This window comes from Aquila chrysaetos, chromosome 11, assembly GCF_900496995.4.
Source record: "Aquila chrysaetos chrysaetos chromosome 11, bAquChr1.4, whole genome shotgun sequence".
Lineage (NCBI taxonomy): Eukaryota > Metazoa > Chordata > Aves > Accipitriformes > Accipitridae > Aquila > Aquila chrysaetos.
Window position 1 is genome coordinate 20,214,493 of NC_044014.1, and position 22,636 is coordinate 20,237,128.

At 40.4% G+C, this 22,636-nt stretch overlaps 1 protein-coding gene and 1 long non-coding RNA gene across 2 annotated transcripts in view; one reads left to right on the forward strand and one right to left on the reverse strand.

Annotated features, from left to right (window-relative positions):
• Positions 1–139: 139 nt before the first annotated feature.
• Positions 140–22,636, reverse strand: part of LOC115348513 (lipase member M-like) — a 35,296-nt gene continuing 12,799 nt past the window's right edge. Inside the window, 9 exon segments of the mRNA XM_030031326.2 lie at positions 140–373; positions 1,560–1,631; positions 3,188–3,259; positions 4,334–4,480; positions 5,040–5,176; positions 5,898–6,007; positions 6,724–6,922; positions 7,634–7,751; positions 8,883–9,006. Coding sequence (XP_029887186.1) covers positions 140–373; positions 1,560–1,631; positions 3,188–3,259; positions 4,334–4,480; positions 5,040–5,176; positions 5,898–6,007; positions 6,724–6,922; positions 7,634–7,751; positions 8,883–9,006 — 1,213 coding nt within the window.
• Positions 3,827–5,175, forward strand: LOC121233664. Its single transcript, XR_005933593.1, has 3 exons — positions 3,827–3,964; positions 4,352–4,495; positions 4,788–5,175. It is a non-coding gene; the product is annotated as an uncharacterized LOC121233664 (long non-coding RNA).

Consider the following 22,636-nt stretch of genomic DNA (forward strand, 5'->3'; position numbering starts at 1 on the left):
TCAGGATGCAAAAGGCATTGCAGTGACATGTGGTGTGAAAATAGTGTCAGGAGGAACCCTTTCACTAACACCAGCAGAAACTATCATCTGATGCAAAAGAAGGTTTTGTTTGTAACCAGGTATGGCTACTGGTTGTGGGTTAAGGATACTTATGCATCAGATCAATAATTACGTTGTACATGTGCAAAGGTGCATCCACTCCCCAGATGAAATCCAGATGTGCCCATTCAGGAATCCTCTTGCGATAGATGACCCTCTTAATCTGAGACAGTGAAATGGCTGCATCCTTGGGATCTGCGAGCAAGTCTTGTCCCCCAGTCCATACCGCAGTTGGTACAGTCATCTCTTCTATGTTGTAGAGAGGAGGAGTAGCCTGGAAAACATGAAGCAGTACAGGAATGAATGTCCAGGAAAGCACAGCAACCTTTAAACATGCATTTGGGGTTTTCTTCTGTCGCTGTTCGAAGTAGAGGTGCCTAAACCAAACATGAAGGAAGTGGCTTTGCTTGCCTTTTCTGTCTGTGCATGCAGGCGTTACCCATCTGATAGCACAGCCAAAGGGAAAATGCCTCCTGAGTTGACAAAGAATTACTGTTGGGTCTTTGCCCTCTCAGAGGAATTCATAGGGCAGGAACCTGGAACAAGACAGAAAATGTCAGGATGCCTCTGGATAAACCCCCATCTTGATCCTTTTGGACTACTGGTCAGCTGCGGAAGACATATATGGTCTAGTTAGGAAACCTAGGACAAGGATGAAAAGGAGCATGGAGTGGCTTCTGTAGGAGAGAAGCAGCTTAGGACTCCTGAGTTTGGAAAACAGAGGCCAGAGCAGGGACAGGAGACAGGCTTATACAATCACAAATGGTATGAAGATAGAGCACAGGAAGTAATTATCCCATTATTTCTCATAGCACAAAATCTAGAAGGCATCCAGTGACTTTCCAGGGGCAAGCAAATTCAACACAAATCAAAGGAAGTTCCGTTTCATGCAAGCCGTCATTAAAACATGTAACTCATAATGATAGGCTGCTGTGGAGACCTAAAGAGTAGGAAGGTCAAGGATGGGATTAGAGTCTTGAATGGAGGAGAGGTTCCTCAGGGACTTCTTGAGGACAAAGTTCTTTTGTCTCTGGCTGACAGAATCTAGGGTTAGCTACTATCTCTCCAGTTGCCCTCTTCCTAATAATGTTTCCCTGAACTCTCATACATTGGCAACTGTTTCAATCACATTAGTAGGCAAGATGCTTCTTTGGTCTTATCTACTAGATGTACTGTTCTTTTTCAAAATTCATTTTCTATCTTTCTTGCCCTTACTTACTCTTATTCTTATTGATCATTTAATTGAAAAGTTTTGGTCTTCCCCTCTCTCTCTTTTTTCTTTTTTAAATTTATTATTGCCATTAGTGCTTGCATGCTTTCTCTGTTGAGTTCCAAACTGGAAAGTAGTAATACTTTCACCTACTTGTATTCTGAAAATGTGTCTCCTACTACATCCTTGCTCTCTTCCTGTGTGCTTCTGTGTTGTCCAATGGTGATAATATTGTTTCACCAAAACATACCTGTTGGTATTTTCCCATGTTCTTCTTTGAACTGCCCCAGTCATAAGGTTGTAACTTCCCTGAATGGGCCTCCTAAAAGGATGAACAAGAAAAGGGTAGTTACAAAGCCATCATTCAGGAATTTTGTGGGTTCTTCCCTGCTGAGCCTCTGATTCCCATCTAAAGGTGCAATGGAGGTTCTTCTAAGTGCTACAAAAGAGCCAACAGTTAATTAATTGAAAGTCTCAATCAGTGAAAAGGAGTCAAATGTTTTTGTCAGCACCAAGAAAATTGCAGCTCCTGTGGAAAGACCCAGGGATGCTCTCGCAGGCAATTTGTTCTAGTTTGTAAAATTGCTATTAACAACTGACTCCAGGAAGTTCCCCTCCCTGCTGCTGCTGTGTCTTCTTCTGACAGCCATGTTGCCATCACTCAGCTCTGTGAGTGGCTCCTTATGTTTCCTCTTCCCTCTCTGGTTTGAATACAGAAGTCACCATTTCTAGTTCTTCCCTTGTGCTCCTTGGCTTTCCCTGCAGCAGGGGTTGTTACTACTGTGAGAGAGACCATCAATGGGTCTTAATATTGAAGGTAAGGTGTCTGTTAACTCCTTTAATAGTAATAACAGCAATGACAACAAAGGCTTAGGAGTATTACTCCTGCATGTTTGTACTTTCCAGTCTGTGCCTAGGTGCTGAATTAAACCTGAGTCAATTTGCAGAGCTCCCCCCACTGTGCCTTTGTAACTCTTTTTCTTTACACGTGTAGGCCATGGTTACAAAACCAACTCAATCAAATCTAATGTTTTGTGTAAATTCACAGCCAAAAGTATTGTTTGATTTTCAGTAAATGCCTGCACAGATGTCACTTACACATACCGATGTGTTTGCTGTACTGAAAAATGCATTAACACTCTTGCAAGCTCACTGTGCTCACAGCTGCTTCCTGCTCTGCTCCAGAGCCTGCAGTGCTGCCAGGAAACCTGCCTCGCATGCAGCAGCTTCTGTGACTGAGCCCAGACTTCATGAATCCTGAAAGTGTGAGCCCAAAGACAGGAAGGCAGCTTCCATCAGCACCGCTGCTGAGGATGTACTGTGATAGTACCTTGTAAGGAAGGGATGTAACGAGCCTACTAAACAAAGAGTTTATTATTTACAGTTCTATTGCTGTCCTGACACTGAGACCTTTGAAAGCAAGAGATGGAAATACAAGGGATTTACTAGTAAAATTTTGTATTTTACAAAGCAGCCTATGTCTTACTCATTTCTTGACTGCACATTGGAAACATAACTAATTTCTTAAGGTAAGCTCTGTACAGAACTGTGGACATAATATATAAAAGGTACTGGATATACAATAAGAAGAGTGATATATACATCTGCACACACAGCGTCCAGCATACATGTTTTTACACAAATACAGCATTTCATTGTTGGCTTCAAATGTGCCTATATCACGTAGGGTATTTCTATCCTGCTGGCAAAAGAAGGATCAATGAAAAATAGTGTTTTGAATTGAGATTTCAATTGTAAAGAAGTTGCATGTGTTTCCAAGAAGTTAGCAATGGCTTCACAGCAGGATATCAGCTCTATCCACTCTACCTTTCAGCCAGAGGTGATTACCTATTTTTGCTTCCAGGAGTTTACTAGTACCTGACTCCAGTGGACTATGTTCTGCACGGAAGTTCCAGTGGGGGTTTGTGCAATATACACATTGATTTGGTTCTGAAAGAAAATATTCATTGAGTATTCTTTTCCTCCCTTCTATTCAGATGTACATCAAAACACCTGCCACAGCAGTGTCATGTATCAATAAAACCAACAGAAATTGGAGTGGCATGATCGGAGACCCCCTCAGAGTTACTCCAGATGTGGCGATGTGTCAGGTTTGGAGTAGCACCGAAAGAACAACCCCCAATCAGAAAATTTTCCAGGTTGACTGAGAATCTAAAAGAGTCTACAGGTGGAAAGGATAGAATAGAAAGTCAGCAATTTAGATCCCAGATTAGGTGTTTTTTTCTGGAGTCTGTAACAGATCCTGTGTGAGAGAGGATTGCTGTTGGACAGAACAACAAGGAACTGCAACTGCCTGAGGAATGCACAACTATTTGAAATAAAACACACCCTAGTCCTGTAAGGGTTTCTTAACAATTTGCTGTGTGATCCTTCCTCAGAGAAGATGCTCTGAGGCATTTTTTGGAAAATGCTGGAGCAAATTCTTCATGCCCAGATGGTCTGACCTACAGCTGTACATCGCATGAGGTGCCCAAGTATGTCTTAACCCCCAGTGTTTGCCAACTCTCTCTCAGGTACCCTGAGGTATCCTCTGTCTCTGAGCACATCCCTGATGACCCAAGGCTTAGAGGAGGACGAGGGGGAATATGTGTGTTCCTTTCTCTGTTGCAAAGAGTTCCTGGAGACTTGAAGCAGGTAGGGATTTTATTTCTTATTCCATGGTGTGCCAGCATACTGAAGATCTCCAATGAGACCAGTAGTCACAGTATGAATCAGAAGACAGTGCCCTAGGTGAGGTCTGGCAGAAGGCAGACTGCAGAGTTTTGGGGGACTTTGAGCGGCTGTTGATTGTAGGGATGGTGCCAAGTGCTCTTCTGAGGAGTGAGGCAGTGGTCCCCCGCCAGCGATGGGGCAACCAGCAGATATTGCTGTCTGGTAGTGGGGACTGCTCCCTGCAATATGACGCTGACTAATAGAAATTCAGGATTCACATCACAGGATAGAAGGTAAGTTCTGCGAGCAGAAGCTTAAACTCTCAGGAGAGCTGGTAAGAGTTATACATACCATGTCAATGTTTTTCAGGTTACAGCCACTCAGACTGAAGAAGACACTTCTACAAAGCCTGGCAAAAGCTCGGTGGCTGCAGATGGGGACTATTAGCCTTCTTAGACATTCAGTTTGGGGAAGGAATTCTCTTTTGCCAAGCAAACCCTGTGAAAAACAAAGGTAACATTCATTTAAGAATGTACACTTGTACATTGTGTTGTTGTTTTTAAAAAGTGTTTGTCCCCTGTTCCTTTCCTCCAGCACTTTCAGTGGTTCTCGCTTGCTTTTTCTTCAGTTGCCAGATGATGTTCCCACAAACAAGAAAGAAATTAAATGTTTTTCCATTGCATCAGCCTGCTCAGGCGTTACTCAATTTGTGTTACATCAGTTTTAATGAAGAGATATGTTAAATGTTAACTTCAATTCATATTTTAGCTCTAACCTTGCACATCAGTTGTGGCTTTGTCTACAGGAATCTTGGAAACCTTTGAGGATCGGCGTCTCTGTACCTATCTGGGTGACCTGTCCCAGTGCTGCACTGTTGCCCTAGATAAAAAGTTTTTCTTAATGTCCAGTCTGAACTTCCAAAGGCTTCAGTCATAAGGTAAACCTACCCACATGCAAATGAGTAGACTTCATAAGGCCCTATACTTTCTGTTTATCCATTTTAAGAGCTGAACAAACAAGTATATGGTTAAACAGTTGAAACCAAGATATCACATACCCTGAGCAACTTTTCGGGAAGGTAGAGGAGTTTTGTTGCTGGGCTTCTAGCATACTTAATAGTAGTGACAGGTGCCAATGTAAAATAGAGTTTGATTTTCTGACCCAGCTCTGGCATTGTTTAAAATGCAATGAAAGCTGAGAAAACAAAAAAGAGTTAAGAAAATCATCATTTGTACATTAGACTGTTTTCGGTATTTATAAATGTGACTGCAATTTCAAACCTACAAGCAACCTTGTTAGTTGTTCAGAGACTATGGTTCATCCCAGATTTGTGTGAAATCCCTCTTCTCCATGTGTAACCAGCTTGTAGTTTTATTTCCCCTCTTCAGAGAGAAATTTCTTTCTATATTTTGCCTTTGCAGATTTCTTCCAAACGCATTTAAACATAAGTGCATACTTCTGATGTACATTCATGCATTTCATATACTATTGGAAGGAACAGTTGTTTTTCTTCCAGTCAATCCAATTTCTTTTTTTTTTTTTGTGTGTGTGTGTGTGTCCTTTCCAAACTGGCCAACTTCTCTTTCTGTACGCTCATTTTCCTGTTTTGTTTATTTTGGTCAACTGACCATCTGCTGTTGGACACACCCGTGCATCTTGGAAAGAAACAATTTGCACGGCCCACACAATAATTTCCAGTATAATTCTAAGTCAACAGACTTACAGCAGCAGTGCATTTGGCCCATTATGTTTTACTGTATTTATAATAAATGAAAAATGCCTACATGCTGAAATAAGCTTCTCTTGTGTTTTTCAAACCTGCGAAGAGTTCATGAAAAAACCAGGTACATTCAGTATCTCAAATCATATTTTACTCCTGTTTTCCTGAAAGATTAGTCTGTTGTGTGTAACTTACCGATGGTAGTACCTTGTGAATAGCCAATATAGTACAACTTTTCCTGTCCTGTTTTCTCCACAATGAAATTTATTGCTGCTGGAAGATTCAACTTTGCCATCTCATCAAAACTGCAGGCAGGAGATTGAAAGAGAGGCATGCATAAACTAAAAATCCATTTGAATTCACATTTTTATTACAGGCTTGCCATCAGAGAACCAACATGAACCATTTAATTTTAGGTTCTGTGTTTTTCTGGCACTGGATATGGAAGATACTACTCAAGGTGTTCTGGGGTATTTTCTCCTTTAACATCAACAGAAGGACTATAACTTCAAGAAGTATCAGGTTGAATTGTAACGGTCTACACAGAAGGAACAGGTGGTGGTGATACAGTAACAGAGCTCTGTCTATGGAATCACATATTTTACATAATTTGGCGTTAAAGAAAAGGTCTGGTTTTAAATGTTCATTGAAATAAGTGCAAAAATGATTTACATTTTCTCCTTCTGTGATTTTAGTGTTATTGTAATATACAGACTAGTGTTTCTACATAGCCTCCAAAACTGCCTCCAGAACTGAGGAGTGGCTTGGATATGACCTGTGCAGTTTCCTCTGAGTTGCTCTGCTGCTGTATCTCTAGTTTGAAGAACCTTTTCTAGCAGTAATCAGAGGGAAATAGTCTCCACCATTATTAAAGTTTACATGCATGTTTAGGGGCACCTCAGCAAAAATGAATGTAAAGAATGCTTTTCAAAAAGGTAGCATATGTAAATACCTGATTTAGACAGCTTAAATAAATATGTAAGGGTGGGCAATGGAAATGCCTTTCAATGGTTCAGTCTACCTGAAAGCCCAGAATTCATCTTGATCAATGGAATAATTCTGATGTTTTCTGGACCAACGATTCCCTCTGCTATTTCCCATCCAAACATCAAAGCCAGCATCAGCTAGTATGAAGCCCAAGCTGTTGTTGGGCAGGTTTGTGACCCAGTTACTAGCATCTCCCAATAATCCATGTTGGAGAAATACAGCAGGTTTCAAAGCTGAAAAGCAAATCAGAAACAAAACAACAATTTATAAAATTTCTTGATTTTCTGGTAGTTCAGGGACTTTATTGTCCCATATTCAATATTGGGATTTGTTCCTGTACCAACTTAAATGGAGAAAACTAATGATAGGAAAAAACCCTGTCCCTTTCTGTAAAGAGAGTACTTCTTCTAAGCTTCTGTAAGGATTTGTGGAAAGATCTGCCTGACATCAGCAAAAACTGGCTTGGCACCCTCTGGTCATTGTTTGTATAGCTCTACCGCATTAGCTTGAGATTATCAACACTGATATATAGAATGAAGGTGTGGGATTGTTTGCAGAGGTTTTCTTTACCCAAAATATGAATCAGTCACTGATATTAACGAGGTGTAAGCAAAAGCAAAGCAAAATTAGAAGCTGGAACATCTTTCTCAAAACACGCTGATTGGGCAGATTACAGCGTTTACCCTATTTTTCTTTTTTTTAACTTTTACACATCAACTCTTATTGTGAGGATATATGCTTCATATTATAGTGGATTTTTATTATAAATAGGTATGCTTGACATAAATCATCTTGATCTTGCAGGCTGTTCAGGGAAGCCAGAATTCTCTACTAAAATTTCACTTGTGTATACAAGCTTTGATGGACATTTTACAAATACAAGGTATCTCTTTCCAGAATGTGCCCTATCTGGGCTGGTTTTGTCTCATGTTAAAGAACTGTACCTGGGTTTCCCTGATTCTGTGTGCCATAAGGTATTCTGTTAATGGTAATGATATAACCATCTTCTGTTGTCACTTCATACTCTTCACGGGGGTACCCTTTGTAAGTAGTGAGCTCATTCTAGAGTAGAAAGTACAAGTCCACTAGCTTGCAGAAATCCATTTTATATATTATATGCATAAGAAGTTAGAGAGCAGATGCAGCTGGGTATTTAGTCTACATATATTAAGCATCTGAATAAAGCAATATCAGATTGGATATTGTAACCCTGGATATTGTAAAACTACAACAGATTTCCTTCATTCTTCATGTTATATCCAGGATTGACTATTCAGTTAAAATCTGTTATAAAAAAACTGTGCTATACTACTGCCACATAATCACAAGCCCTTGCATTCTGGTGATATAAGAATCACTATAACCTCATAGCAGGAGCTTATGATTCCCACAGCTGAGATGAGGAGCTGCCTGGGCGCATGGTCCTGATCTGCTGCAATGCAAGGTGAAGCCAGTTTATTTAAACTATCTTCAGAGAAATCCAGAGAGCTTCACAACTGCGCTTTTGTGAATGGCACATATGCAATGAGTACCACTGAAAAATCCGCTACGTTATGGAAGAAACAGGATCAGCCACTGCATAGTCACAAGCGAAATCACTAACACAGCCAATCTTAAGCTCTGAAATAAATATTACTTTTAACGTGTAACATACAACCTGTTTTGTTACAAAAGAGGATTGGTTTTTGTAACTTGTACTCAGAGAATTACTCAATGTAATTTGTCATGCAAGACAGAAAACCCAAGATTTTAACAAGTGACTAAAGACCTAAACAAGCTTGCTTGACAAGAGGTGCTCTTCTGAAAAGCTGGCCATTTCTGATCTATGCTGGTCATTCAGAAAAGGAGAAAACATAAACCACTAGTTTTTTAGAGTCATCTGATGATGAAATGCTGACATTCCAAATGGTCATTCTTTCAGATAGAGGGATAGTGCCAGCAAACTGGTAACTGATATCTAAAAGGAAATTAACTCTGGAGATTTGCTAAGGAAAGGTGTTTGCCTTAATTTCTATCAAACATAAGATGTGCTGTTACACATACAGAAAGGAGTAGAAGAGAAAGCAGTAGTATATAGCATGATTAGTGAAGATGGATTAAATAAAGGCAGCTTATCTACCTTGTTATATTTCTAACACCTAGAAACCCCCCTGCTGTGAGACATGCATTCCTTCCATCCCCAGGTCACTCTACTGAGCAACTTAGAATATTCATAAATGCTTTGGGATCCACAGCTTTCCTCATTCTTCTGAGTTCTTCTGAATAAGTAATTCCCTGAAACAAATATGTCACAGCAACAAACAGCCATATCTTCTCTCTGGATAAAACAGTATATTAATCTGTCAGTAGTCTTGCTCTGCACTTGTAATCCAGGCAGGTTCTGTACTTTTCTGATGGGGGATGTGCTGCCTAATACTGAATGGAGCTGGTCTGGTACTCCCTACTTGTTAACTAAATGGAACAAAGCTGACTTTAAACACCTATCTGAGAGAGTCTGGCAGCAATCTGGATTCTCTGCTAAGGTTTGGACCAGGACGTTGCTCTCAAGCAGGGCAAAAGTATCAGTGAATCCAAGGAAAAGAGCAAAGGTTTCAGAGCAATGGATTTCACTCATTCTTCTGAGAAGCAAGTCACTTACATTACCATGCCACACATTTGTTCTGTAGATTAATTAGGAAACATTTCTGGCTAACACCGGAGTTCTTGGGCAACTCATAACTAAATCAATCATTGTCACAGTGAAGTTTTTAAAGTTGTTGGATAGTTAACTGAAAAAACAAAGACAACTGAAAACAAACAAATTAAAATATTTATCATTTAATTAAGAACTTAGGAACCTAAATAAAGCACTTATTTATAGTTGCGTAGCATAATTTATACAAAACTGATCAATGGCAAGATTTATCCATTCTATAGGATGAGGATTCAGAAAGGAAAAGAAAGCTTTGCTAAATGTAATGCTAGGTAGAGACTGAGTGCAGGGGTGTCCAGTTTTGTTGAGGAAATAAGGAACAAAACAACCTGACAGGAAACTAGCCTGCTTAGATGCACACATAGCAGCTCCACAGTCTGTGAACACCTACATACTCTTAGCTCAAAGAAAATGCAGAGTGCTTGAATTAGCATTCTCTCTACACCATACAAATCCCTAGAGTCCATGTCTAAACCTCTGTTGTCCCAGTGATAGATCTCTAAGCTAGACTGAATCAGCCAAAAATTCCATTGCATTTATTGTTTTCCCAGTCAAGAAGACTTTGTAAATTTTTTCCCAAATAATATGAATAGGTTAGTTTTTTCTTATCACAGAACAACAATTTATATTCTAACTTCCTAACACTCCATTCTGATATAATCTGTATCTTGAAAATACTTGGCCCCCTTTGTAGAAAAAGTAACAGACATTTTAAAACTTTTTTTTACTGACCTAGCCTCCTTTCTTTTGCTTGAAAGTCACTGCTATCTTATTCCCACACTTGCCATTTTCCCATGCCTCTCCAGTTATCCCAGAGTTACTTAAATTCAGGCTAGGTGCATCAGGCTACTCGTCTTAGCAGAAAGGAATCTTTCAAGAAATAGGCATCCTTTCACCTATGTGAGTTACAAACAAAACAATGAAATATATTTGTTCTCAAATAATAAAGCAAGTCCTCAAGCCCAGGTTTGATACCATCTTTTCCAGCTCCCACAAAGCCTTCACCAGTTTTGGGTCAGAGATAAAGTGTTACCAATCTTGTGCCAGAAATCATGTGTTCGGCTGAGGGACTGAGATGACAGAAGAATGCAAATTCAATTCCTGGCTGTTTGGAAGCAGTGCTGGATAAAGACAGCAGTGAAATGATGGTCATGCACTGTTTTTTCCCTAATCATGCAGCACCTTGACAATAAGCATCTATTTCTTTCCCATTCCTCATTCCTTCTGCTATCACTTTAGCTTTTCCCTAGGGTAGCACCAGAGAGAGGCGACTCCTTTTATTCTCAAACCTCATGCTTTTCATCTCCTTAGCCATCACAGCCATAACAAGGCTCTTCTTACTATCAGAGATTGCTGGATTTTTAAGGAGAATACCAGCCTCTGTGGAGTGGCAGAGCTGGATCGGGAATTTTGAAAACAAATATGTTCATAGATGTACCTTGTCATACCTAATGAAATTGTCAATAAACCTGCAATGATTTTCTCTTTTACTAACAACCTGCCAGTTCCGGCTTCTCATGTTGTGTGGAAAGGATGAAAGGAACTCTGACTCTTTGATACTTCTATAGATGTTATTGCATTTTTCTTTTATTCTTTCAATGCTCATGTTGCTGTTCTGTAATTCAACATTGTTGCAGGAGTGGTTTCAGGACATTTTCCTTTATTCCTATTTCACCTCTAAGATGGACATACAATAAAATGGATATTCCCTAAATGAATAGTTATGTAGCTAGAATGCTTTTCCATAATCTGTATGGACTCAGGAAACATTACCATAACAGCCATTTGTCTCAGTGGTATCAAGCATACTACTGGGAGTGGACAAATATTGCCCAGCAGTAGAAATTAGGTAGGTCTGAGTAGATTTTTAGGTCTTCAGGACAGTGACCTTTGTGAGGCTCTTCTTTTTGTGGAGTACAAGCATAATGCAGCCATGTTCCCTAACTGGTGTCCTAGCTATTACTATAATACAAACTTCACAGAAGTATGATTGAGGCTTTTTTTTTTTTTTTTCACTTGGATATTCTGATATATTCTGGTGGACTTTGCATTCTGCCTGTTACAGCTTGGTATTTTTAAACCTTGAAACTAATTATTCTTTCTTGTTCAGTTCTGCACTTGTTGCTCCAAAGATTCATTCTGTCTCACAGATACCATTCATCCACACAGAACAGATTAGCTTACACACCGAGATGAACACCTACCAAGGTTTTGAACAGGCTTTGATATTTCTATTTATATTATAGCTTCCATACTTTCTTCTTGCAACACTGGCTCTGGTTAGGACCAGAATTATTTAATATATCCGCAGAAGTTATTCTCTTTAATATTTACAGACCAGAAAGAAATACAAAAGAAAATCTCAGGAGAAGACCTGCTCCTACAAGATTTGCTAGCAGGCCTTCGAAGAGAAGTATAAAGGTCCGAGTTCAGGTTCTGGCAGGGACTTAGAGGAGGAGATGATTTTCAAAGAGCTAGTTTAGAACATGGAATGTTTCCAAACATTGACTCTCCGTATGGGGTGGGGTTTTTTTTGAATCTTCTCTTTATTCCGTGTCATATATTTTAAGATCTTTCATCTTCCCTCTAAGAAAACGAGGTTTTCTCCTTTTTAAAATCTCAGTGTCTTTCGAAGGTCAACATGAATTTCACAAGTGAACTGTTTAAATATGTACTTGCCTTTGAATACCTCATGCTATTCTAACTCATTAAGATGTGCTATTAACTCACTGTAAACAAAGCCAGCTTCATTCTTTAGTGTAAAGCAATGCTTCATTGACAAAAAGAACTCAATAAAACAATACTGAGTAAAAGGGCAATATTTAAATGGCATAATACCACAAATAGCAAACTAGTGGATAAAGTTATCATTGCAGCTTATTGGCAACATGTGCTTGAAGTGTTTGAGATAGGGAAAGAAGATGAGCAAGGGTGAGTGTTAGGCTGATTTTTTTTTTAAACACAGACATGCACACTCTGTTGTAAGCTGTCAGGTTCCAGGGGAAGTTACTCACACTACAAACAGGTTGTAGAATTCAGTGGAAATGCTTAAAGGTTGAAATGTTACTGTCAGAGGTGTGGCTGGAGCTTCACAAATGTGGTCATATGCAAATGAACTTTAAACTGGTCAGTCTAGGTGCCCTTATATAAGTAAGTGCCTTTGTATAATTTGTTGACTATGTGTTGAGTTTATGCTCTTTGCTCTCCCCATTCCCTCCTGCCTCAGGAATTAAACCTGGCTCTGAAAGTGACTTAAGAATGGAAGATATTTGCAAGCAGCTGAATACAGCAGTTCTTCACGGATCAAATATGTCCTTCTGGCTTCTTCATCCAGCTATTGTATGTAGTTATCAGAAATATTTGGCTATTTTAAGTATGTTAAGGAGGGCTTTTAAAGGAAGGTATGCTTTACTGAGAGACAGACTTGTTTTTGTGCAAGTTGCCAGCCAGTAGTCTCCAAGGGAACACACAGCAGCAAAAACAGAAGGAACCCCTCTGTGCACTCATACGGCTTTAAAAATATTTCATGCCATAACGGTATAAGCAGTTGTTCCTTGAGAGTGAGCAAAACACTGAAAACTAAGAACAGGGTCTAACAGTGCATTCTCCACGGCATTCCTGAGACAATACCTGGTTTCTGACAGCGTGGGTGCAATGCCCGCCCCCAGCCACCCCAGCCCATGCTATTGCCTTGGCTGGAGCACTGTTGGCTCCCAAAACAGGCGTGTTGGGGGGGGTTAAGGCAGAGCCCCCCTGTCCAGCAATGGCTCCTACACCTCCAACGGAGTCCACACACAAAGAGACACAAGTACAAAAGCATAAAGCACTAGTAGAACAGGTGCTGCTTGGGTGAGAGATCCTCCTCAGCTCTGTCAGGCCTGCAAAGATACTTCTGGTGTTCATCATCAAGGTAAATAGCATGGGCTTGCCTGGAGGATTTCCAGCAACTAGGCTGAGCGGCACAGTATTCTTAAGCAATGAGTGAGGTAGCTCTGAGATGGCACTTACATAATTATGAATCTTTCATGTGACAAAGGTAAAGTAAGAAGTGTCAAAAGGAAGGGCTCAGGAGGGACAGAGAGGGCTGCATGCCTTCTCTTCTGCTCACACTGCTGACACCTTGCCTGGGAATGTCCCAGGCAGTGCTGCCCTCCTGCCCAGGCCTCAGTCACCCATAGAAGGGGCAACTTGCAAACAAAAAGCTCAGCACCAGCCCCTCTGTTGACCTATCCAAAGGAAACACGATTTCTGAAACCAGAAATAATTTCCACAGTACTTTTTGGCTGATGCTGAAGTTTGTCAAATGTATGCAAGCCAAGATTTCTTCACCTCTGAGGGTGGATGAAGTCTCTGTTGCAATTAATGAGCTTTGCATAACTGTTCAAATTGTTTTGCCCCATAATCCACAGGTAATTCTTTTCATCTGTCTGCTAATTTTGTAGTAATGTATACAGCAGTATTTCCTCACCCCCATATGTATCAACTGTAACTAGGAAAAAAAGGAATTCACACGTTTGCATGCACACATGTGGAAATCTGCATTAAGCACAGTTTATTTCTCTTGCACTTGCTGCTAAATGAACGTCTCAGAAGTGTGAACTCAAATCCTCTGGCAGAAGAACTGGAACCAGTAAGAGCACGAAGCAGGAGTTAGACTCAGTGTGCACCAGTCAGTGCTAGTCAATGTGCCCCAGTCAGTCCTGGTGAGCGTGTGCCATTAAGCACTGGTAAGCATGGACTAATGAATGAGGCTAGGGTTGGGTCAGGCAATTTGCTCTGGTCATTTTGTGTTGGCATCAGCAGGAGCTACCCAGCTACTTTTAAGGATGGGTCAGAGGGTCTTGGGACAGAGTGGCTTGGGTTTTTCTTAGAGCTAAGAATTAAAGTAACAGGTTTGCTCTGAGACAGAAGGAGGCTGCTGAGGAGTTAGAGATGGCATCGTAAAACCTCCATCCTCTGTTCAAACTGGGATTTTTGCATACCTGTAAGTGGGTTGGGCTGCGGTTGAGTTGGCAGCTGCCCGGAGTGGGCAGTGAGCTGAAGTCAGGGCTGGGCCCTGAGGTGGCTGGCAGCTGGGACCGCCGACTCTCTTCCCATGAACACCTTTCTCCTTGTCTGTTTCCTCCTGAAAAATTCTCTTCAAATATGAATTCCATTGCTAATATCTCGGTCTTGGCTTGTTGAATTTTTTCATGCATAAAAACCAGCTACCCGCTAACTTTTGCTAGGTCAACAGCTTGGATAACCATAGCTTTGTCTTTCCAAGTTGTAAAGCACTTGTTTTTCCCTTTTATCTTTATACACAGTAGAAATTTCTTTTGAAACAACAAAGGTATAGCTAACTCATAGATCTGGTCCTTTTTCTTTAAAAAGCGAAGATACAGTTACCAATACAAATTGCTGGTCTGCTCTGGGCATTGACATTAATTTTCCCACATTAAATAGTCCACCATAAAATAATAAAAAATGAAATAAAAAATAATTTCAAAATTAAGATTATTACTTTGCACTTAGGGCTTAGAATATAATTTTTATCTTTTGTAAGGAAAATGGAACACAATAAAAGTGTTTTAATCTTAGCTATAGAAATGCATTTTAAATAGCAAAGCTGTGTATCAAATATAGCCTGTGTTTTCAATAAAAGCTTTCCCTTATAAAGACACAATTTGTGTGCTGACCCCAAAGTGATACTTTTCAAAACCAAATGAAGAGTCTACACATTCTATGTTACTTATGTCAACAATATTTCATTCTCTTGCTACGTGAAGGAAGTTTACTTCTAAAACGTTAGTGCCAACGCATAGTTTCACAACACTGCACAGAAGTAGGACAAATGAAACTTATGGACCACTTTCAAGCTCTGCTCCATTTGATGTTGCACTAGACATTCAAAGTTTCCACGAAACAAAGGAATATTCTTTCATTAGGCCGAGTAATACCAGACAAGGGCATAATTCTTACCACCACAAAGGAAATCCATGTCTTTTTCATGGTTAGGGTGATCTCTTTGCTTTGGAAGCATTTTGTGAAGTGCTTTGAGGCAGGAAGATCCCTTTGCAAAGTGGTCTCCCACCTGTTTCATTCCTCTGGAACAGGTAGCAGCGGCCGTCTGAAAAATGATGAATTCCCAAGGTCTGCGTAGGAGCACGTCTCCCTCAGCACAGATGTCTTGTGGCTCCATGCTGTCTGCTAGTGGGGCTGTCAATCTGTAGCAGAGGAGCTCCGATGTTAGAGGAGAAACAGGTCTGAAAAGAACTGTAATTTGTATTGTCCTTTTGAAAGCCAACAGGAAAACTGGTCACATCTTCACTGCCCAAAAATTTGTGGCATGGTGATCCCCAGGCTGATTCTGAGCTGAGCTGGTGGCATCCCTACAGAGCAGCGTATAGAGGTACCAGCTCAGACCTGGTTCCAGCAGCAGCACTTTTAGGGTCCATACCCCATGCACTGCATCCTGCCCCTCAGCTGGCAAAGCCAAGCTGGCATCTCTCTGCTGCATGCCCTGCCACCACCGCGGCACTGCTCAGCCAAATCACCCTACACTTCTTGTATCCACAGTCTAGCTCAGGTCATCCTGGTGTCTTGAAATAACTGGTGTCCATGTCTAATGAGTAGGACACCGAACGACTCATCACAGTTGTGTGATTCTGCCCAAGTCATTTTGACCTCCAGGGCTTTTGTTTCCTTCCCGTTGTCCAGCTGGAACCTCCAGCTATGAGGATTTTGTGCACAAACTGTCTCTAATACTTGTCTGAACAGCTTCTAAAGGATATTTCAGTTCAAGCTGCATTCCTGTTAATCTGAATGAATATTCAAATAAGTAAATGAAAATCATGGCTGAAATGCTTACTTTTGTGCCCTAAGGCGTGCCAGATTTTATTCATATAAGCAATAAAGACACACATGTCCTTATTACAAGTTGTACTGACAGAGACTTAAGGGAATGGACTACTGGAGATAAAGAAATCACTGATGAGTTTTTGCTTTGAAAAAAAGAAAGGAATATCTGAAAAAATATTTAAACAGATTTTCAACAGGCAGGTAGATTCTTGGAGCTAGCAATGCTGTCAAAATTTTCATTCAATCCTATCAGAATTCTTCCGTGTTTAAAAAATCGTTCCCTGAGCACTAGATGTAGCAACACTGAATTCCTGTCAGTTTGTACCTAACAGTTGATTGCAAGCTCCAGTTAAATATTTCCAATGATTAGGGTATCTTGCTCTTCTTCCTCTTCTAAACTTCTAATCATGCTGCAGTCTTTAGTGGTCAGGACACTTGTAGTCCTTCTCATCTACTTGGTCATCTTTTTTTTTATGAAACACATGAAGCCTTAATTATTTTGCAGAGGACTATGCTGCTATCAATGAAAACTGGCCACAGGGCTCAAAATTTACCAGGGAACATACAGACAGACACACAGACAGCATAATCTCCTGAGCATTGTTCCCTGAGGAAGGCAGCTAAACCATCCTCCCTTAAGTCTTTGAATAAAATCACTGTATAGATCTACACTGTTGCTGGATTGCACTTGTCTTCATGTTTTGAAAAGGGATTGTGCCACTGCAAAACTAGATTTTTTAGACTAGTATAATTGTCAAATTATAAAGACAAGTGCAAGTGTTTTGCATAATTGAGTTATTCTGATATTATAGACCCTCTGATGTTACAGACTCACCCTTAGACTTTTGGGCAATGTGCAGCGTAAAACTCATACGTGGTGCATATAATGGGTACCCACCTTTTTAATTTCATAAGAAAGCATTTGTTTTCCACAGAAGGCACCAGCTTAGACAGCACCCTGAAGTTAGTGCCATTGCTTTCTGCACGGCTGTGCCTGGTTCAGTTTCCACAAGGGAGGAACTGAAATTAGACCTGTTCAGAGAAAACCTCACAAGACTCACCTAAAAATGGACAGTCCCAGTCTCCAAGGGTTTTGGCACGTATGCGGAAAGATACGTTACCATTTTGCGTAGTGTGAATTCTCACCTGGCACATTCAACACCCTGGAGGTTTTTCCAGATTGTACAGAAGTGAACCATGTCACCATGTCATGTCCTCGTTACAGCTTATGTCCTAGCAAAGGACACTGAAGAGGGCCATTGGGATGATCTGTGGAAGGAGCCAACCTTCCCTTCCCCACTGCAGGCTTGCCTAGCTCAGCAGATCTCCCACATGATGCCTTCCCCACGCGCGATGACTCTCACAAGCGATGCCTTCCCCATGCTGTTTGCTGCTACCGGTGCCAGGGAGGGGGAGCAGCATCAGGGGCGGGTCAGATCTGAGATGGCTTCTGTGACCACTAGTCTGTAATTTTCATTTGGGACTGCAGAGAATTACAGCCTTGGAGTTTATTTACTAGAAATTAAAATCAAAGCCAGAGCTAGATAATTGCTTATGGCAAACCGACTTCTCTAGATGGTACACCAGTTGTCAAATACTAGTGAGTGAAATCATAAGTACAGGGTGTATATGCATATAGGGTGTGCACATGCAACCCTCTACTCACAATGGCTATTTTTCCCCTTAGATGACAACTCACCTTAGAGGGAATTTTGGGGAAATTTTTTTTGCAGAATCACAGAATTTCAGCCACTAATCAGTCTGCCTTTTTTTTTTTTTTTTTTTGTCTTTCGCCACTGCTACTTATGGGACATCGGACAAAGCAAAAGATTGTAGCAAGATAAGGGAGCAAGATTACTCAACTTGCCAGTAATCAGACCCTGGATCCATCAACAAGAAGAAACCAAACATGGGTGTTAGTGCCATTTGAGATGTCCCTGGGCATCCTGCCTGCCTCTGGGATTGTCCTAGGCTTTGTGTGTATTCATTTTGGCTGAACCAGTTTCTTGCTGGACCATGTCTGGAGGGTGTGAAGTGTTTTATCCTTATCTGTTAAGGATCACTTTATTTACAAAAATATTAGTAAATAATGAAGACTGGATTTGCAGGTATCCTTCACTTGGTTTATGCAAAACAGCAGCCAGATTTTCAGATGTAGAAGAAGCTTTCCATCTGTGATGGCTGATGGGCACAAGTTGGTTAAACTTGCGAACATCTGTTGTCTGCAAAATGTTCACTATTCGTAGCTGAACATTATAGAAAAAAAAAAAAGGATGAATGAAAAGTGGGAGGTTGTTTACAAGAGGAATTCTAAACAGTTTTCCCTTTCACAAGCGATGCAGACTAGCCAGTTCTCTGTATTCAAAGCCATGAATGAGCTCTCCAGGAGCTCCAGGAGCTCCAGGTTTTCAAGATTTTTCTCTATGACTAAGGCATCTCTTTGAACAGGAGCTGAGTGTCTGATATCCTCACATGACTTGAGGAGCTGTGATTTTAATGGAAATGCCAACCAAACTTTCAATAAAATCTTAGTAAATTTATTAATTTATGACACCATTATAATTCGAATTATGGCTTTTCATAGTTACTGCAAGCATGGCAAGTATTAGTATGAGCATATAGGGTTTGATATTATCCTTGGACTTCAGAATACTTGATAGGTATTTCATAGTTATTTATCCAGTTCTTTGATGTTGTACAGGTTAGACGTCTTTTTTTCCCATTACTGATATATTTGGTTTGGGTATTAACTCTGGTGGTGAGGCTACTTTACGCCCAGACTTTTCTAGTCATGGTATGTTTCCTTACATGCAACAGGCCATTGTGCTTGCACAGATCTGTACAACACACAGAGTGAGTATGTGTGTAACTGAAAAGCATGTGCTGCAGAGGTTAGCTCTGTTAGCGTGCTAATCCCAGAGGGTTTGCTGCCTTTGAAACAGAAAATGCACTATGCGTCAGCTACCCAGCATGCACACATGCATTTCTGTCTGGGAAACCACAGTCAGAAATAGTGTAACTACATATAATTGGAGACAATCATCCTGATATTTCCCATCAAAGCAATGCGGATTTACCGGAGTGACACGAAATGAAATAGCAGGCTCTTACTACGCAATGCACATTTGTCTTGTTTATTAGTAATAGATAGGGGAGGTCATTTAGGGTGAACCTGGTTTGCTAAATACAATCGTAGCATGAAGAGGTGTGCTATCTCCCGTATGAGCTGAGGAAAATTTGGTTAGCTGCAATTGTGGTGCTATAAGAATGTGGCATTCCCATGCACACCCTAGTGCGCCACGTCTCTGAGTCCCATCCAGTCATCTCCACCTGCATGGTGAGGTGGTGCGCATTGTCCCGCTGATCCTCCCACGAAACCATACAGCTATGCTGCAAGAAGCAGAGTATTGCACAACGTGTTCAAACTGTCTCAGAATTAAAAAGCTGATGGAAAAGTTATACAGGGTAATTAATTATCATGTATCCACATGTTTGCTATATGTTTGCTTTTTTCAGTCTGCCTTCTGGTCTTTGAAGGGGAAGGAACTGCTCCTACTATACATGACAATTTCAGCTCCAAATTCAACTATATGTTGCCATATTTCTGCTCAGGGTGAATGAAACAAATCTTCACTTACCCTCTCCTTGTTCATGAGGTGAGGCCAGCTCCTAACCTAGCCAGTGTCCTGTCCCTTCTCTACCCTTCTGTACTTCAGTCTTCTTTGCAGTCCTGTCAATGTCCTCTATTCCCACTGTCTTCTTCCATGTCTCTTGTTTGCTTTTCATTTCAGTGTCTTGTCATGTTTTCTTACCTACTTGTGCTTTTGCAGCTCTTCAGCCTTTCATAAATTCCTCCTGTTTCTCAGCTTTCCCACGCACCCTTTTTCTATTCTGCCTTTATGATCCTTATATGTATTTTCTTGCCTCATAGACATCTCTCTTCTGTCTACCATACACCTTTACATCCCATCAAATCCTCAGGCATATCAATACCCTAAGTGAAATCCCAGTGCTTCTAGTAATGGAATTTCTTCTACTAAATTAAATTACTGAGCTGAAGAAGTAACATTTCAAAGTCATACCATTGGTCTCTTTTTCCAGACTATACAGCAGTATAACTAACTTTTTTTAGTTTACAGAGGGGACAAGCAGATGTGGGAAAAATGTACATTTGAGAAATTATCATAATTTTAAAACACAATCACTAACTTATGGTTGGATTTTAGCCCTGGTCCATCAATAAACAGCCCTCAGCAATTCCACTTTTCTAGTAGTGGCAACTTGAAATTGCACCTACATTGGAATTACATTTATATTAGCTGAAGCTATTCCTTTCCTTTCCTTGCCTTGCCTTGCCTTGCCTTGCCTTGCTTTGCCTTGCCTTGCCTTGCCTTGCCTTGCCTTGCCTTGCCTTGCCTTGCCTTGCCTTGCCTTGCCTTGCTTTGCCTTGCCTTGCCTTCCCTTGCCATTTCAGTCTAGTCTAGTCTAGTCTAGTCCATTCCATCTACTCTATTCCCTGACCCATGTATCCTCCTGAAACTCAATATATTCTTTCTTATAGAAGAGACTATAATGCAACCTGTTGTCTCAGGTCTTTTTCTGAATATCAGGCATGTATAGTAGATGTGAGTGCTGAGATGTTGCCCATAAAACTATTCCCTGACTGCTTTTCATACACGTCCATTTGTGAGTGATTCATCCAAGGCAGAGTAGATTTGTAGACGTGTGAACTCAGAGGTCTGTTAAAGTTTCTCATGAGTATTTTGAATAAATCAGATCTTAAACATGATTAGATAGATCAAATAAATTATAAACAACAGTATAGTAAAACAGAAATTCTACTTGGCTTCAGTGCAACTTCTTCTTAGCAGCTATCCTGTGCAGGTATTGAGCCATATACACACCTACTCAGCTTCATAAGAAAACTTTTCAAAGATGTCAGACTTTTTCCTAAAAGGACAGAACAAAGGCAAAATGCTATTAATAAAAATATCTTTCATCTTAGCAACTACAGCATTAAAAAAAGAAATGAAAGTTTTCAGAAATATGATTTATCTTGTAATTTCTAATTACTGTTACATGAAAGCTCTGCAAAACTGGATTACAAATTATCGTTAATAATTTTCTACTTGACACTGGCTTTGACTGCATCCCATTCAACTTGTAATTTTCACTGTCCTTGCCTGAGACGTACAATCTTTTTTAGTAAGAAAAAACCCCCGTCTGAATGGCTCATCTGAATGCCAGTAACATGGGAGTGACAGTCTTACAAAAAAGGTTTAAGACATTGCCTAAGCTGATTTTTCTTACACTTTTTCTATTGTTTTACTGACTTAGCTGCTTGTGGGGCAATAACTCAAAGAATTACTTTTTTTCAATAAAACTATTGAGTAACAAAACTAAGCTTTTGCATGGTAGCTCCATGCACTCCTTGGTGGCCATATGGGCGGTTGACAGCTGTCAGCCACACAAGGGTGGAAACCACAGAAAATGCTAGGGCAGGCGGGCGGGCGGGCAGCTGGAGCTGAACTCTGGGTAGTTCTCTGCTGTCATTTACAGCTCTAAGCAAGTGACAAGAAAGGACAGTCTGTCCAGAATGGCGTGCAGGAGGCTGTTTCAGGGCAGAACCAGCACAGTGGTTGCAATAACATTTCCATGGCAATATAAATTCTGTATGGTAAGTTTTCCTTTGCCTTGTCTAGTAGTTTGTATTGCATGATCTGTCATGGTACCTTCTCTAAAAACGCAGTGTTCACTATTGATGGAGTAATTCATACACATGGTGCTGTTTCAGGAAAGAGCAATGCTGTAATTGATGGCTTTGGGGCATTCTTAATTGTAGCTGCAGGACACAAAGCAAAAAATATTTTGCCATTTTGTGTCAGCTTTTCCATGGTTGAAAGTGCTATGTAAGTGGAAAACAAAGACATACAGTAACAGCAACCTTATGAATAACATCAGGATATGAAAACTAAAGATATTTTGTATTTATAACTATCTGATAAATACATTAGCATAGGGACTATGTTGTGCTTTCATTTGGAATTTTGATTTAGAAGGAATCAGCTTGAATGAGGGAATGTTTGTGCCTGTGACTACTAGTTGGAAGTGAAGAAATCATAAAACAAGTTAGCATGAGGTTGATAAAATATGTATAGCATAAATGCAATAGTTTAGTACTGGATAAGAGCCAGAAGTAATGACAACAGCAGAGCCTTATCCATTTCCAAACCAGTCAGCAGGAATTTGTTTGCAGTTCCCTTCTTATGGCACTTCCACATGAGAGATGTTGGCAGTAAGATTGTCATAGTTTTACACGGTGACCACATGCAGTCCCAATGTGAAACGCATAACATGTCTATTGCTGGAGAAAACACTTTGATCTCCATTTATGCAGCTGGTGATTTCTTCTGCG